The sequence below is a fragment of the Marmota marmota genome, unplaced genomic scaffold (genome assembly GCF_001458135.2).
Source record: "Marmota marmota marmota unplaced genomic scaffold, marMar, whole genome shotgun sequence".
NCBI classification, from domain to species: domain Eukaryota; kingdom Metazoa; phylum Chordata; class Mammalia; order Rodentia; family Sciuridae; genus Marmota; species Marmota marmota.
In genome coordinates, this window is record NW_026000256.1 from 777,120 (window position 1) to 795,458 (window position 18,339).

Consider the following 18,339-nt stretch of genomic DNA (forward strand, 5'->3'; position numbering starts at 1 on the left):
ATATATATATATATATATATATATATATATATATATATAATAAATTTTTAAAAAGTCAATTCCACAAGTGAGGTGAGAAGGTTGTTCTTGGTAAAGGACACAAAGGAGGCATACTCAAAGCAATACATAACCCACATTGCTTTGTAGTAGTACCTCCCAAAAAATGGCTATGAGAGACATTTGGGGGGGGGGGATTTGAATTTGGAGTGGGTGTCTGATAAAAACATACCTATCCATACAGACCAGACAAATATGTGAATGTTAACTGTCAAATCTACACAGCAGGCATACAGACTTCAGAGTAAGTTAGAAAACTAGTTTGGCTGAAATAAAAAATTTTATAGAGGGACAGAAGATAAAGAGATCACCCAAAATTCTGAGCAAAGAAACAAAGGAAAATATGACATGATGATTGAGACAGAAGATAAATATATGTGGTCCAAAATTTAAAATGAAAGAATGGAATTTTTTTTAAAAAAAGCTGAAAATAGACAAAGTGTTCTCATTGAATGACCCCACAACAATGAATGAAAAAGACAATTCTAGATATACCCTCGTGAAATTTCAGGGCACCAAAGAAAAAGAGAAGCAGGACATGATGGGTACTCCTGTAATCCCAGCAACTTGGGAGGTTCAGGCAGGAGGATTCCAAGTTCAATGCCAGCCTGGGCAACTTAGTGAGATCCTGCCTCAAAATAAAATATAACAAAAGGACTGGGGATGCAGTTCAGTGTTAGATCCCCCTGGGTTCAATCCCCAGTACTGCCAAAAAAATAAAAATTAGGGAAGTAAAGGGAAATGAAGGCCCATCTACAAAAGAACCATAATCAGAGTGGCATCAAGCATTGTTTTATTCATATCTGTGTATGCTAGAAAGAAAAAAGGGAAAATGTTTCCAAAGATAGAAGGGGATGATTTTTGTCTTGGAATTCTATACTCAACCCATCAAGTGTAAGGGGTTCAATTCTCAGCATCACATATAAATAAATAAAATAAACGTATTGTATTTTAGATATGAAATGACTCAGAAGACCTATCTACTATGAGGTTTTTGGCTGCAAGTAACAGAAAAGCTGACTCAAACTGGCTTATACAATAAGAAATTTTATTCTCTCACAAAACTGCTAGTTCAGAGATAGGCCAGCCTCAGCACAATCAGTAGCTAAACAATGGGAGCAATACTCAGGTTCTTCCTGTTGACTCTGCTCCACCATCCTTAGCAAGTAAACATTTTCTTCAAAGTTGGTCCCTCAGTCTGAGGTTATAGAAGAACTACCAGTAGCACGTTATTTGCTCCAGTGAGAGAATGAGAAAGGTCCTCCCTAAATGTTCCATTGAAGCTCTTTCCTTTAGTCTGAATGGACCAATTTAGATTATATGCCAGCCTTGATGAATAATTACTCTCAAGGGAATACAATATAATGACTTAAGGAGTGCTTTATGAAGTTGGGAATAAGGCAAAGGTGAATAATATCAGGGATCCATTAGGAATGGGTAAACAGGGAATGGATATGGGATACATTACAAAAGTGTCTACTACAGTTTACTCCTCAAGCATCCTATCTTAATAAGTTATTTAAGAATGTATGCCAGAAAACAAGGGAGTAAATCAAATAAAATGATATAGGTTCTGGGAAACAGGGGCTACAACCTGAGAGCACAATGAAGGTAAGATCCAGGAGGCAGGTGTGTGCAACCTTAAAGAGCAAATATTTCAGACTGTAGGAGGAGAACAGAGAACTCTGAGAGGAATGCCTTTGGTGGGGAGCAGAATCATAGGAAATAAACAGCACGACTAAGAGGATTTTACAACAAGATCAAAGAATATTAAAGAAAGGAGAAAACAATCAGAAAAAAAAAAAGCTATGTAAGAAAGCCAAGGTTCAAATATGAAGCAGATTAAATCCTGGCAAGGATGGGTCTAAGAAAAGAGAATCCATTTGACCTTGATTGGTCGTTCTCCTCTGAGTGGTCCAGACCTATAAAGAAGGAAAGGCAATCCTAGCATTCATTACTTGGCCTTGTCATGAACAATATTCACATACCTGTGATAATGTAAATGATGGTGACTTATTTTTAACTCCAGAATTAACTTTGGCTGTGGCTGCAGAGCAAAACACAAATGTTAAAAATTTTAAGAATGGATATGGTCCAGTATAGCTTTTAGAAGGTAGAAGTTGGGGAAGGAAAGTCACAGGAAAAGATGGGTCATTAACATCCTCATCTTACACTGAGAGGTATTGACCTATGAACTAAAGCTGATGGAACAAGAAACACCACCCAAAGTTATAGAATAATGAGAATACATGTCAATGTGGCAAGGTACTATAAATTAAACCATCCTATTTAACTTCAAGTAGTTAACATGTTCTTTCCCACATGAAAAGCCATCCTCCACTCTGCATCTTTCTCATTTCTGCTCAACCCTTGGTTCCCAGCTTTGGCATTGCCACTTTAGAGATTTCCTCAATCCTCCTAAGGCTGAGCTGTTCCCCATTATACAGGATCATAGTGAGCTCTGGCCACAAACGTATCCTTCCAAGCACTTAAATACTGTGTAATTATATAAAGTTTTCCCTGCTACCAAACTCAAGTTCCAGGAGGAAAGGTACCAAATCTGTCTAAATCACCCCATCCCTTGCCTAAGACAATGCCTGGGGTAACTACAGATACCTCACTCCCTTGTGAAATGAATGAATATATGATAGTTTCATGTACTGCATATCCTTCAAAATGGAGCTAGCATGGAACTCAGCAGCACCTAATTGAATTCTATTGGCCATATGAAAAAGATACTATATGTGGAACAAGTCCATTATTTAGAATTAATATAACAAACAGATTTATGAAACATGTAATGTCTCATAAGGATGTCAGTGAAGAAGCTGTTCAATATCATCCAAAGTCCTGCTGTATCTGAGAGGTGACTTGTGACTTGTGGCTTGTGGCTTGGACTGAATGAAGTCCTGGCAATAGAAAAGGTGAGAAGAGGATGGTCTCACAGGACTTGTTACTGGATTAAAGGATGAGGAAGGAAAAGAGCAGAATTAAGTATGACTCTTAGAATTTTGGATCAAGTAACTGGGAGAATGTTGATGCTATTTACTAAAATGGAGAAGAGAGGAGGAATAAGTTTGAAGAGGGGAAAATCAAGAACTCTGTCTGGGACTTACTAAATTTAAGATAGCTGTGAGCAACTCCAGTGGATGCTGAAGGGGCCATCAAATGTGGAGCTCAAGAGAGAGGTCTGGGTGTAAACAGAATTGGAACTATAGGCTCACAGACATATATCATTCAGCAATGATTGCAGAAACAACGGAAATGCCCTTTAGGCACAATCATACAATGTGGTGATCAAAAATGATGGTGTAAAAACTTTATCCAGACATTATCTATCTATAGATGGCAGATTTATTGACTTTTACTTTTCCTCTTTCTGTATTTCCTGGAAAACTTAACTACGAAATTCATGCTATGCATGCAATTAAGTTATCTTAAGTTTAGGGATAAAATTATTATAGAAATACATTTTTACTAGCATGCAGAAATATCTACAACATAATCTTGAGGAAAGAACTAAAGTTACAGAGAACATATTATATGATCCCACTCACCTAAAACGGTATGTGCATGTACACAGGTAGATAAGGAAAACCAGAAGAATATTTAAAATACCAACAGCAAGGATAAATTTGGGGCTATTAATCATCAAGCAATTTATGTGGTAGTAAGTAGTCTTTTATACAGTTTTAGTTGTGTTATACTTTGCAAAACACTATATGTGTTCATAAATGTTGGGTATAATTAAGATGAACTAAACTTTACATGTCACTTTGTCTCCTTTTATTGTAACTGTGCTTTCCCCCATGCAACTCACTAGTTGAGTGATATTTTGTAATTGCACAGTACAATGTACAGAACAAGTGTTCTTAAACTTTTTCTGTCATGAACTCTTTTGCCTTTTGGATCCTGCCTCAGAAAAATTTTTTAAATGCATAAAAAAAATGATTAGAAACTGATTAATGATTAATTAAGAATGCTACAGCTGGGTGTGGTGGTGCATGCCTGTTAATCCAAGCTACTCAGAGGTTGAGGTAGAAGGATTGTACGTTGAAGGCCAGTCTGGACAACTTAGCAACACCCCATTTCAAATTAAAAAAAAAAAGAATTAATGGTAGAATATATGCTTCTTTAGTAAACAGATCTAGGGTAGCTATTAGGGTTAAAGTTTGAAATAGTAATGACAACATATGCTATTTCAAAATATCTGTAACAACTATAATATAAAAGCACCTTTGATCTCTATTGGTGACAGTCACATGTCCTTTTTTTTTTCCTTTTTGATGCTGGGGATTAAACCCTGGGCCTTGTACATGCTAAGCATGTGTTCTACCACTGAGCTACATCCCCAGCCCATAGGTAGTCCTAATGCTACCATGGTTTGTTGCCTATAACTGTCAGTGAAAATAAAAATGGAGTCTTTTTTCCAACAAAGGTCACAAACCCCTGAATTTGAAACTCCCAGAATCAAAACCCTTGGTCTAGAAATAATTATTTTTGCATTGCTGGGAATCAATCAAACCCAGGACCTCCCACATACTAGGTGTGCCCTCTACCACTGAGTTACTTCCCCAGCCCTAAAAGATATAAACTTTAAGGAGTTTTCTTTGTAGGGCATAATCATCAATAATTATGATCTTTTTTATTTTTGTGCTTACATGCACTTTATTTCCTACAATAATGTTTCACTTGTATAATAAAAATAAAGAGCTTGTGGGCACGGTGGTGCACACCTGTAATCCCAGTGACCCAGGAGGCAGAGGCAGGAGAATGACAAGTTTGAGGTCAGTCTCAGCAACTTAGCAAGACCCTCAGCAACTCAGTGAGACCCTGTCTCAAAAATAAAATAAAAAAGACTAGGATGTAACTCAGATGTAGAGCATCCCTGGGTTCACTCCTCAGTACATAAATAAATAAATATTGTTTCTGTTTATTTGTCTTAACCTGGAAGAATGACTAAGAAATTTTACACAGTTGCTTACAAGCTACATTAACATTTTAAAAAATAGTAATACCACCTTAAAAAATACTTTCAACTTTCTATAGTTACTTTAATCATTACCAAGATCTTCCCAACCTAGAAAAAAAATCACTGCAATTATTTATCCTGGAGTTAAACAGAACAAAAAGACAAACTGTCACAACTGCAGACATTTGTCTATTTTATTGCCAAGCCTAATTTCAAAAACAGCTGAAAATATTAGAGCAAATTAGTACTTAATATGGATTAACACTTTCTGCTGTTTACAAAAACACAAATACCAGAAACACGGAAATTTATTTTTTACAAATAAGTTACTAATTATGTAGAAAAATTTTAAATACAATTTATAAAAGTAATATCAAACTTACATACCTTAAGCAACATAGTTTTCCCCTAGTAGTTTTGTATGTTAAATTTATTTATATATAAAAGACACCTACTTCTTTAGTACAAATTAATGAGAAGTTAGGATTATCAAGAATTGAACACAGCTGAGCAACCTCTGCTAACTAGGCAAATAAAGAACATTAGTATATTTGTATGTATTTCTTTTTAATAAATGAAATTTGATTTCAAAGAAAAAAGTTATGTACCACTAGAAGCCCCAGAGAAACCAAAATGTTTTAATGTTTTCCAAAAACAATTCACACGTAGAAAGTAAGCTCATGCTGGAAAGTGTTCATGTTTTAGCAGCAATGTGGAATGTCGCAAAGGAGATAAAGACAAGGGAAATGGACATATCTCAGATGCATGCTTTGCTTTTATTCAAAACTAAAAATAAAACCTTTGCTCTGCCCTATCAGTCTAGAAATAGACGCCTTTTTGTGTGTGTGTGTGTGTGGAAATCTTTCACAAACATAGAAATAAAATATGTTCTTCCTGGTTAACAGGACCAAAGGATATAAACATAAACCAATGCCATTCCTTGTTTCTCTACAATTCCCTTCTCCCTTGGGGCTCTGGATGGGGCTTCTGTTGTAAAAATGTTTCCACAGCACAAGGAGACATGTTAGATGAAGGAACAAATTCTGCGCAGGGCAACACAACTAGTCTCAAAAGCCAAATATCAGAAGAAAAGAGTTGCAGAATGTTTCATACAGAATATCATCCTGTAATGATGATATAGAGAAATACTCTATAATAATAGTCTATATTGTCATGTACAACACAAACCCTGCATGGAGAGTATCCCAATCACCTTTAGGGGGTGAGCTACTTAGGGAGGCAGGGCAGTGAGTGCAACCATGGGATGCAATTTAGCTGGAGTTGTCATTTTTGAATTCCATAAAAGAAAGCTGACATGAATATAGCAAACTGCTAACATTTCCTAAGTCTGGGTGGAAAGAAGATCAATAGCTACATGAGCAGAGCAGAGAGGCTGGGGAGGACCTTGGAATGATCTAGGGAGGGTGGAAGACCAGGCAGCACAGAGGAACAGGGAGAAGGCTCCAGAGGTGCTGTCCACAGTAGTTCATCAGGATAGATCTGGTCCATGACAAGACAGGAGTAAGCTTGCTCACACACAGTTCCTTTACCATGAAAGTCTTTTTAAAAATAATAAATAAAATTCGGAAGGACTCAGGGCATACCTCACAGTATAGTACTTGCCTAGAATATTCAAGGCCCTGGGTCCAATCCCCAGCACTACAGGGGGGGAAAAAGGCCAGTGTGGTGATGTATGCTTGTTAGCTTCCAGGAGGTTGAGGCAGGAGGATGACCAGTTTGAGGTCAGTCTAGGCAACTTGGTGAAACCCTGTCTCAAAATGGAAAATAAAAAGGGCCAGGGATGTGGCTCAATGGTAGAGCCCCACTCTCACTGGGTTCAATCTCCAATACTACCAAAAAAAAAATCAGGGAAACTAAGCAATGCATTTAGTACCACAGATGACTCCTGCTCTCCTCACAGCCTGACACTATCAAGCATTAGAGAACAAACTGTGTTGGAGAAGGGGAAGCCCCATCCTCTTGGAGCAGAAGTGGAAGGATGGAAGGTTCTGTGAAGATACCTGGAGTGTCCAATGGGTGTCCAATGGATGAGGTGGGAAGGTGACAGAAGTTTGCTAAGGGCAGATGGCTTCTAGAAGAGTACAGGATGGAAAGCAAACAGGATATTTGGGCAGAGTGTGTCACTGCCTTCTGGGGCAAAGAGAACGTCTCAGAGTGTGATCTAGTGTGGAAGGAAAGTGAAGCCTACTTGGCATACCTAGTATATTAGTGCCTGAACATTTGTGGACTACTCTCTAAAAACACAAATGCTCCTCTCTACATGGCCCAGCTTGCTGCTCCTACCTCACCTCCACATTCTGAACTACTTTAATCCAGCTCCACAGATACTCTCCTGTGTGAGCCTCTATATAAGCTGATCTTTCCACAAAACTTCTCTCCCCACTAATGCTTTCTCCTGGATCTAGCTGACAGATTCTTATTGTTTGGTCTCAGGTCTCATTTTTTCAATGAAGTCTCTTCCCTGGCCCCATTCGCCAAGTCTATGTGAGATCCCTTCTAATGTTAATGTGCTTTCTCAGTGGCACTGGCCTCCATCACAGAGGTTGGCCCACTGTACAGACCATTTGCTTGTCTGTACCTCCCTCCCATTAGGCCAGATTTCTGGGTTAGAGATAGTTCCCAGGAGCTAGCACAGTAGCTGACAACTAGTACAGGTTATATGAATACAGGATTGCTAATATAAAGAGTACAACAGTTGCTGGGTGTGGTGGTGCTTGCCTGTAATCCCAGTAGCTTGGGAGGCTGAGGCAGGAAGATTGCAAGTTCAAAGTCAGCATCAGAAACTTAGTGAGGCCCTAAGCAACTTGGTGAGACCTTGTCTCTAAATATAAAGTATAAAAAAGGGCTGGGGATGTGGCTCAGTGGTTATGCAACCCTGGGTTCAACCCCTGGCACCACAAAAAGAAAAAGACATCAGTTATAGGGAAATGAAGCAACAGTGATCTGGCCCTGAATACTTTTAGGATACTCTTTATACAAACTGTAATAGGAAGGAGGAAGAAGCCCAGCAGCTGAAGGAATCTGGAGTCACACAGAGCTACCACTTAGAATGGCCCCAACATAAAAATGTTCCATTTTCTTCAAGATTCACAAACATCTAGCTGAAATTTCTCTTGTCAAGTGAAAAAAAAAAAAAAAAAGGTCTTGCCTCAAATCCCCTGCTCATACCAGGTCACATTTGATGAAAAAGAAACTTCCAAAGTTTGGTTTTCTAGTGCTAACTACTGAAAACCACTTCTTCCTAAGCCTAATTATCAGCTCTCTAAGATCTACAAATAATACTATAGTCATAAATTTGTATGTTTATCTTCTTATAAGCAGTTTTTTATTAAAAGTCTGCAATTAGGGCCGGGGTTGTGGCTCAGCAGTAGAGCGCTCACCTAGCACATATGAGGCCCTGGGTTTGATCCTCAGCACCACATAAAAATAAAGGTACTGTGTCCAACTACAACTAAAAAATTAAGATTTTTTTTAAAGTCTGCAATTAAAAGGTTACCCTTGGTTTAGTAGTATTTATTTATTTATTTTTATTTATTTTATTTTTTTTGAGAGAGAGAGAGAGAGAGAGAGAGAATGAGAATTTTTTAATATTTATTTTCTAGTTTTCGGCGGACACAACGTCTTTGTTTGTATGTGGTGCTGAGGATCGAACCCGGGCCGCAAGCATGCCAGGCGAGTGCGCTACCACTTGAGCCACATCCCCAGCCTTAGCAGTATTTATTAAAGTTTAAAATGCATATACCCTTTGACTCAGCAAGTTCCACTTTCCCTAACAGTTTTAGCAAGTTCTCTTATAGATACACTTGCCCGTGAGCAAAATGGTATATGTAAGATGGTTCACTACAGCATTAATGAAATTTTAAAATTTAGAAACACAAATACCCATCAATAGAAAACTGGTTAAATAAATTATAATACAACCCATATAATAAACTATTCAAACCCTAAAGTTAAAAAGAATGACATGGCTCTATATGAATTGACTCCAAACAATCTCCAAGATACACTAGAAAAAAAGAGCAAAATTTGCAAATACATACAATATTTTATAGTTTGCATAAGAGTGCACTCCCACACATCCTTGTTTATGTGCATAAGCACATAATCAACAAACACATATGTAAAAACTTACAATAATATAAGTTACCTAGAATCATTAAATTTATAGAGACACAAAAAAGAAGTTGCCAGAGGGTTGGGGGAAGAGAGGAGAAATTAAGAGTTAGTATTTAATGGGTATGGGATTTTAATTTTATAAGATGAGAAAAGTTCTGGGGATGATAGTGGTGATGGTTGTACAACAATGTGAATGCACTTAATGCAGCTGAAATGAACACGTAAAATGATTACATGGAAATTATATACATATATATATTGCCTCAATAAAAATTAAATATAGGGGGGCTGGGATGTGGCTCAAGCGGTAGCGCGCTTGCCTGGCATGCGTGCGGCCCGGGTTCGATCCTCAGCACCACATACAAAGATGTTGTATCCGCTGATAACTAAAAAATAAATATTAAAATTCTTTCTCTCTCTCACTCTCTCACTCTCTCTTAAAAAAAAAAAAAAAAATTAAATATAGGGCTGGGGTTGTGGCTCAGCGGTAGAGCGCTTGTCTAGCATGTGCGAGGCCCTGGGTTTGATCCTCAGCATCATATAAAAATAAAATAAATAAAACAAAGGTATTGTGTCCACTACAACTAAAAAATAAATATTAAAAAAAATTAAATACAGCTGGGTGCAGTGGCACACACCTGTAATCTCAGTGGCTTGGGAGGCTGAGACAGGAGGATTGCGCGTTCAAAGCCAGCCTCAGCAATGGTGAGGCGCTAAGCAACTCAGTGAGACCCTATCTCTAAATAAAACACAAAATATGGCTGGGGATGTGGCTCAGTGGTTGAGTGCCCCCAAGTTCAATCCCCAGTACCAAAACATTTAAATACATGTGTGCATACACACACACATTCATATACACACATATTTTTGGTGCTGGGGATTGAACGAAGGGCCTCACAAATGCTAAGTACATATTCTTCCACTGAGATATCCCCAGCCCACCCACAATTATTAAAGAAAATGGTAATGGTGGCTGCCTCCATGAAGAGAATGTTTGGAAACACGGTAGCAGGGAGATATGTTACCAGTAGAAAAGTTACCATCATCATCATTCTAAGCAAAAATCAGTCTGCAATTACACAAGTTGGAAAACAAACCACTTATGTCACAGCCTACCCTTATGCTCTAACTTGTCAGAATTTCACACACATACACACACACACACACATCTCCGGATTCTTCCCAGTGTATTGAAAACATACTTTTGTGGGCTGGGGATGTGGCTCATGCGGTAGTGCGCTTGCCTGGCATGCGTGCGGCCCGGGTTCGATCCTCAGCACCACATACAAACAAGGATGTTGTGTCTGCCGATAACTAAAAAAATAAATATTAAAATTCTCTCTCTCTCTTTAAAAAAAAAAAATAATTAAAAAAAAAAAAAAAAAAAAACANAAAAAAAAAAAAAAAAAAAAAAAAAAAATAAAAAAAAAAAAAAAAAGAAAACATACTTTTGTGAATATCTACTACTATATTGAATCTTTTGGAACAAGCAGTGTACACCTGCCCCTAGTCAAGAAGGTGCCATTTCCAAGGTTTAGTAATGCCCCTGGCTTGAAGCAGGTACCTCCAAAATTTGTGGGCGAATGACCCATTGTCTCCTGACAATCCTGCCTTCAAGCCTCACAAAGAAAGGAATTCAAAAAGAAAAAAAGCTATTTTATAGAGAAAATAGAAAAAAACTTAAGAGATACTTTGTTCACCTGAAGAAGCCAACATTTGAAAAAGCAAAGTCGGGTTCAGCAGCAAAGTGCTTGCCTTGCATTTGCAAAGTCCTGGGTTTGATATCTAGTTCCAAAAAAAAAAAAAAGAACCCCACCAAAAAAATAAGATTAAAAAAAAGTGAAGACTGAATGACTGTTACACTCAATGGTTAAGACAAAACTGGTTAAACAGGCTCTAGACATCATCTCATTCCAAAGTTAAATACAAAAATGTATTTTTTTAAAATGGGCAAACACAGCACAATTTACCTATATGATTCTTTTGTATGTATTAAATATGTATGTGTGAATACAGTACTACTACACCATCATCATCATCATCATCACCATTTTGGTACCAGGGATTGAATGTAGAGGTGCTTACCTACTGAGTCACATCCCCAGCCCTTTTATTTTGAGATAGAGTCTCACTAAATTGCTTAGGCCCTTGCTAAACTGTTGAGGCTGGCTTTGAACTTGCAACCCTCTTGCTTCAGCCTCCTGAGCCACTGGGATCATAGACAGAACTGCGCCCAGCACAACATTCTTTCTTTTCTTTTCTTCTTCTTCTTCTTTTTTTTTTAAGGAAGAAAGAAAATACAAGTTAATATTGACCTGTTCTTAGGGTAGGAAAGGAACTTCTGAGCATAAGAGGAAAAAAAAAATCAACAGAAATTTTGTACATCAGAAAGAAAAGCAGAATCAAGACACATGATAAAGTAGGAAAAATATCTACATGCTGACAGTTAACATCATTAATACCCTAAGAGTGACTATAAAAAATCCTTACATATCAATTTAAAAAGAAATATCCTGATAGAATAATGAACACAGAATATGAACAAGCAATTCACAAAGACCAGATACGAATGGCCAATGATTACTGAGGTTCAGCCTCAGTAATAATCCAAGGAGCACTAATTTAAAAGATAGATATCCAATTCTGGGAGAATATTTTTTAAATAGCACTTTCTCAGACTGCCTTGGGAGCTGAGATAGCCAATTGGGAAGGTGATGTGGCAGTACCCACCAGCAACTCCAAGTCTAAGCAGTCATTATTCAAAATGAGTGGCTTAAGAGGAAGTTCAATCTCACAGTATTTTTTAATAGCAAACTGCTAGGAAAACTAATAGAGGGACAATGAAATGGATGACTGTAAGGTGGCGCCAGAATACACTGATATTTAAAAGAAATGAGGCAGAGATAAATATATAAGGTGAAGTATGTAATAATACCATCCCATTTGCTAAAAACAAAAAATGCATACTTGTATAATCTTAGAAGATTAAGAAGGATCTACATTAAGTTATTAACAGTGGTTACTCTGGGAAGTAGGAGCTGAGTAAGGGAGCACTTCTCTTTTTTTACTTGATAAACTTTTAGATGGTTTGCTTTTTGTATAAAAGCATGTATTAGTTTATACTTTTTTTAAAAAGGAAGATAATAAGATATAAAGTTTTTGTCTAACAAGGACAAATTCTATCCTTTGAGTTCAAATGGTCGTGTCTTTCTCATTCATAATGAATCAGAGATATTTTTTAAAAAATCTCTTCCTTTCGACATTTCTTAGGAGAAACTTATATGTCACCACTGCCTTTTATAAATCCATTCTTAAACCAGAGAAAAAGACTGTTAAAAACAAACCACACCCCAGGCCTAACATCTACCAGAAGAAGCCCATTCACTGCCCATATTTACATTTAGTCCACACAATTTATTAGACAATGCACAAAGTACTAGCCATACAACTCCCACCAGCATAAATATGTGGATTACAAAGAAAGTCCTGTCAGCCAGGTCCAAAACACACCCTGCAGCAGTAAAGGGGAATGACAATTTGAATTACAGATCAGGAGTGGAACCAAATTTGGGACTTGGAGGCAGAATGATGCTCTTTACTTCCTTCCATACCCACTGTTCTCCACCACCCAAACCCCTCATATAATACCTAAATGGCTATTTGTAATGGATATCTACAACAGCTTTTATACCAACATGTCACAGAAATCACTAGAGAAACACAACAAAGTGCTACTTGGGGTCTCAGCTGGAATCATAATGCAGCATATGTGAAAACTCATTTTTTGTAGGCAAAGAAATGGAAAAATTCAATTGAAACATTCTGTTTTACCACATAGAATTTTTGAAATCCAGGTGTCAAAATATCAAATGTGGAGTGACCACTGGTCAAAAAAGAAAAAGCTTGAGATGTTGAGTCCGATAGTTGAGAAATTAAGGAACAACTCATTTCTACAAAACTACAATCCACACAATGGTACCAAAGTAGTCCAAAGTGCAGCTGATAAAACACATGTCTTGGTCCCAGCCTTTCAAAAAGCACTCATCCTACTCTAGAGTCCCAAGAGCCAGATGTATGTCTGGGTATTCTCCTTAGTTTCCAAGGGAAGAGCGCAGGAAGCACATGCTAATAGCCATGGGCTCTGCTGTTCTGTGACAGCTTTTAGGAGGGCGTCCTTCTATGGAACCATACACCAGTCCCATGTCTGAAAATGCATTACCACAGCTCACTAACATTGACCAGTAAGAAATTTACCCCAAACCAAAGCAAACAGAGAAGCATGCTGAAGACCGCTAGGCAACAGCAGCAGCATAGGTGAAGAGCTCAGGACAAGTGCTCTCAGCTCAGATGACCTGCTTCAAGGTGAACTGAAGTTGCAGATCACCAGTTCCGGCTCTAATCTGACTCCCGCCCCCAGATCACGCTGTAGTTACCAAGTAACTCTACCCAAACTGACCTTTCAGGGCTCAGGGAAGTGACTTTTTTTTATTATATGGCACAGTTTGGCACAGTTATGTCTTTAATCTTTGGGGTACTTTTATACTATCCAAGAGTTGTATATCTTTTTTTCCTTTTTTTTAAAAACAGATGGCCAAACCAGGACATATACTAAAAAAAAAAAAAGGAAGGTTACTTACCTGAGCCCTAACATCCCAGCTACCATGGAATCCTGTTGGAGCTGGTCTACAGAAGCAAGGTGTATTCTGGGGAGTCACATGTCACATCAAAGCAGGAACTGGTGAGTCTGTATTTTTATGGAGCCTAAAACAAAGAAAATCGTAAGTTGAAAGCCCCCATTGAGCTGCATGACGTTTTTCCCAGGGCTATTTGGGACATTCTGAAGATAAACACATAGACAAAGTACTAAATTTCCCGGCTCACCTAGCTAGAAACAAAGGATAAACTGCAAATTACTGGCACATAATGCACAGTGCTAAAATGAAGGAAAGATTCATGCTTGTTAGAATCAACAGTATTGCAGATCTTGTAAACCTTTGGGGGACACTTTTACACTAAAAAACATCAGGAGAGGTGATTTCTGGCAAGTATTTCTTCTACCACATTACACAGAAACACTTGGGGTAAAGAATATGTGTTCAAGAGAACATGCAACACCAAAATATCATCCCAAAAAGAACACCCAAAATCCAGAGGCAAAGTTTTCCCTTTTTTTTTTTCAAGCAGCTTAAGTTACAAAGAGCTGCTGTATCATCATATGAAGGGGCTTTAACCCTGAGAGGAAAAAAGTACCAAGGGAAACCAAGCACCCCAGGAGATCCAAAGTCATCAACTAAAATATGCAAGTCTATTTCAGAGCAATCACTTTTAAGCCTCTCAGATCAGTAAATCTCTGATGTCCAACAAACTGAGTTAGTAGTTTGTTAGTTTCTCTTCTGCTTTTGAACACTTGTTCAATAAGGACTTTTGTTATTTAGGACAATCATCATCTCCTTGTTAAAACCTAAACTGCCCCATATAGGCTAACCTCTGATACCCTGCTGGCCCAAAAGTAGCACTTTTATCTTTAGACTAAAAACAAAAGGTAAGCATATACAATCTAGAAACCACTTGCACAATCACTCATGCAATTGAATCCAAAGAAGGGCAACACCAACCAAGTCTTATGGCTGGGCTGGTTGGCTGGTTAATAACTACTTGGCTGGTACCTAAAATTATCTTTTGAGGTACAACAAAGTTTCATAATTCACAAAATTCCTTTAAACAAAAAGTCAAGTCTTAGAATGTTTTGAAATCCCAGAAGTTAACAAAATTTCTCAATTATCTGTATAATAAAAATCAAACCAGTATCCTGGTTAGGAGGCCCTGGAAAAGTCACAACTTCTCTAGACCACAAGTTGTTTTACTTGTAAACTGAGGGAGCTGGACAAAGGTTCCTTCCAGCTTTGAAAGTTTGAGATCTTTAATTAAAAAGCCAGAAAATTAGTCCAGTTAGGTGAAAAGCTAATAAAGCAAGTGTGTGTGCACGCGTGCACGCGCGCGCACACACACACACACACAGAGTCACTCACACTCTCTCTTTCTCTTTCTGTCTCTCCCCCCACCCCCAGTTCTTTGGCAGTGAAGACAAGTACACCCAGGCTTGGTCCTGTCAGTTTCAGGACCAGTAGAGTCCAGATATCTGCAGTAACTACGCACTGTGGTGAGCACACCACACACCAGCAGACCTAACAGAGTGTGCCTTAAATAAGTTAAACAGGCCAAGGCTTTATTCTCTAAAGGAATGGGCATACCACCCTCCTCCACTTGATACGGGAGTGGGTAAGACTGCCTGCCCCCAAATTCCTGCTCCCACTCAGTTACCCCACACAATATATACCTACCATCAAAGTGGTGGAACCAAGTATTTAAGCAATGACGTGCAAATCAAGCTTTCAAAAGGAAAAGGTTCCTGGGAAGAGAAAGGTAAAAGAGAACCAGGGAAAGCAGAAGAGCACATCTAAGGAGGAGGAACCCATTTACACTGGTCCTATCCAAAATGATATAAAGGCACAGCAGTTTGATAAGACAACAGCAATGTGACTAAAAAAGACTCGTATGGAAGAAATGCAGACAAAGTTGTCCCGCTGGAGTGGTAATAATGCTCTCTATCCAACAAAAAAAGACTGTGTCTGCCAGCCACATGAGACTGCTCTGCACAAATGTCACCACAACAGAAGGCAGGGAAAACAAGCAGCTGTCCCGCCACACTCCCTGGACCTCACCAATCAGGGACTGCACTTCACCATCCTGTACTTAAAACACTGGTTATTACACATATCAAACATTTTCTATGATTCTTTCCTCCCCTGAGATAACTCAGGAAGCCTGGTGACAAACTGTTCTTAGTCAATTAGAACATTTCCACTGATAGTCACCTTTATAAAAGATTATGGGTTTTAGAATACATCAATTATCTTGCAAATAGTCCTGGCAGGTACATGAGAGGAGGAAATCTGGCTCCAGCAAGAATCTAACAAATTTACCTCTGCTGTTCTTTATTCTAGGTTAAAGATACTATTGTCCCATCTCCATGTGGAGAAAGGTGTGTTCAGTGTGGGCAAGGGTGTATTGGACTCATTCAGTCCGTTTTTCTTTCAAACTTCACAGTTTGCCTCCCAGCCTATCTAGATTAGGTCTCACAGAGGTAGGGCAGGCAGGGAAAATCACTCTGGCTGGAGATTACAAACATATAAACACAGAATGCAAAACTATACCATAACCCTCCAAACACACTGTTTTGTGTGTCATGCCCTACACCTACCTCAGGATTCAAACAGCAAAAAAGAGCTGATTGCATGATGTTTTCTTGTAAGACCTGGTACTCTAGGTTTAAAGCATTCAAGGCAAAATTTTAATAAGAAGAAATAGAAGGTGTGATAGGCCAGTAGTAGCAAGAAAATTGTACATGGCTTTTTCAATCTGTAAGATAGGCTGACTTCAGATGCCACCAGGCACTTTACAGAGAAACTAAATTCTGGAAGCTGCCTGCACTGTTCAAAGGGCTAGAGGTTTATAACAAACAGGTAATTGGAGGGGCACCTGAGGAGGCAAACACATTGCCAACTATGAAAACAAATCAGAGACTTTAAATTGTCATGTTCTAGGCTCAGGTTTACTAATCTCAGAGTCATTGTCAAGTGAGGATTGTGTGTCTGTGTGGAAGTGAATGCACCCCAGTAATCAGCTGCCTAGCTGACATGCCACAGATGGGTGATCTAAAGCAACTTATTATAATCAACTGAACTTCTACTAGATTGTGCTTTTTAAGGTTGACATATCCAGGTAAGAAAATAAAAGCAAGTGTTTCCTGGGCTTTCTGACTGGGATTTACAGTAGAAACCCTGAATAGCCCACATATAAGCCTATTTCCCTAAATCTCTGGTGGAAATTCCCAAAAGAACCAAAAAATCCAGACACTGTCTTTTTATAGGGACTAGTATATTTCAAAAGACCCAAAAGGTCAGCTTAATCTTGTTATTAACTGAAATTGCTAAGATTGAGATGAAAATTCCAACCACAAAACCCCAAAATTCTCCCCTAGAGTAATAATTGCCTATTAGTACAATTTTACTATGCAGGCTAGAAAAATGCTTCATTTTTATAGTAAAACAAAACACCTAAAACTTTTGAGAGTCGTACAACATCTAAGCCACTTAACATCATACAACAGTAGGTTTGGTTCCATGATCACCATCCGCCCTCTGAATTTGATCCTGTCATCTCACAGTTTGGGGTAGTGATACTCAACACTGGAGACAACCTGCGGATGGCTTGGCAGAGCCCATTCGTGTTCCTGGAAAAACAACCAGAAGCACACATCTGCCTGACCATGAGTCAGGAATATCAATTTTGTGGTGGAGCCCATTTCTGCTGTGACCAACCCATACCCGAACACATTCACAAAAGAAGCAACCGCTATAGAGATATTCCCAGCAAATCTTTCCCCCTGGGGGTCCATATTTAGCAATGCCATAAAGGGTCCCCCCTGTGACAGCACTCTTTTTAGGCTCTTCACAACGACCTTAAGTCTTCAGTACAAAACCACAGAAAATATTGCCACTGCCACATCAAAGTCACCCGAGTTTCAGTTTGGGTGATTCAGTCATAACCAAATTAAAAAGAGAATAAACTTTCAGAGACAATCGACAGGAGTCACAGCAATGCAATGAACCTGCCCCATCTGGTACTGGTGATCCTGAGCACTCCAAGGCGACAGAACCCGTTGCATACTATGTCCCACTCCACTTATGTAACTGGAAGATCGCCGGCGAAGGGGGGGGAGATGGGAGGGCTTTCATATTCTGAAGCCACAGAACCCCAAAAGAACCTCTGAGCACCCTGGGGCACGCTCTCACCAAAAAGCCTTAGATGCTGCCGGACGCACAGTCCCCTACCCACGGTTCTTGATGAGAACTATAACCACCTCTTTATGATGAGTTGTGAGATCCAGGAACACAATGTCTAGTCCTTTTTGTGGGTGGACAATAATTTCCCACCTACTTATTCCTGTTAGATGGGGAAAGGAGCTGGTGGACCGATTCGCTCGCAGTGGGGGCAGAAAGTCATAGAATGGGCGAGAAGGAGGGGGAGGCAAAGCTTGGAGATGGGGGTGAGAGCTCAGGAGCCCTTGTGGCGCACTCTCCCGACGGGAGGTGGACTGCGCACGCGCGCCG

General features: G+C 38.9%; 1 protein-coding gene across 3 annotated transcripts in view; it reads right to left on the minus strand.

The window, feature by feature from the left end:
- The window catches only part of Mecp2 (methyl-CpG binding protein 2), a 67,965-nt gene that overhangs the window by 49,346 nt on the left and 280 nt on the right, over positions 1-18,339 (minus strand). The window contains exons 1-2 of one of the 3 annotated variants that reach the window (XM_048796739.1): positions 13,804-13,927; positions 2,046-2,104 (exon numbers count right to left, since the gene is read on the minus strand). The exons of 1 other annotated variant lie outside the window; for it this stretch is intronic. Coding sequence is in view for 1 of the 2 variants with exons in the window: in XM_015506965.2 (XP_015362451.1) it covers positions 13,804-13,829 (26 nt within the window). In the remaining variant the exon portion in view is untranslated. Of the gene's footprint in view, positions 1-2,045; positions 2,105-13,803; positions 13,928-18,339 lie in introns of those variants that run through there. One more of the 3 variants, XM_015506965.2, reaches the window with a different exon arrangement.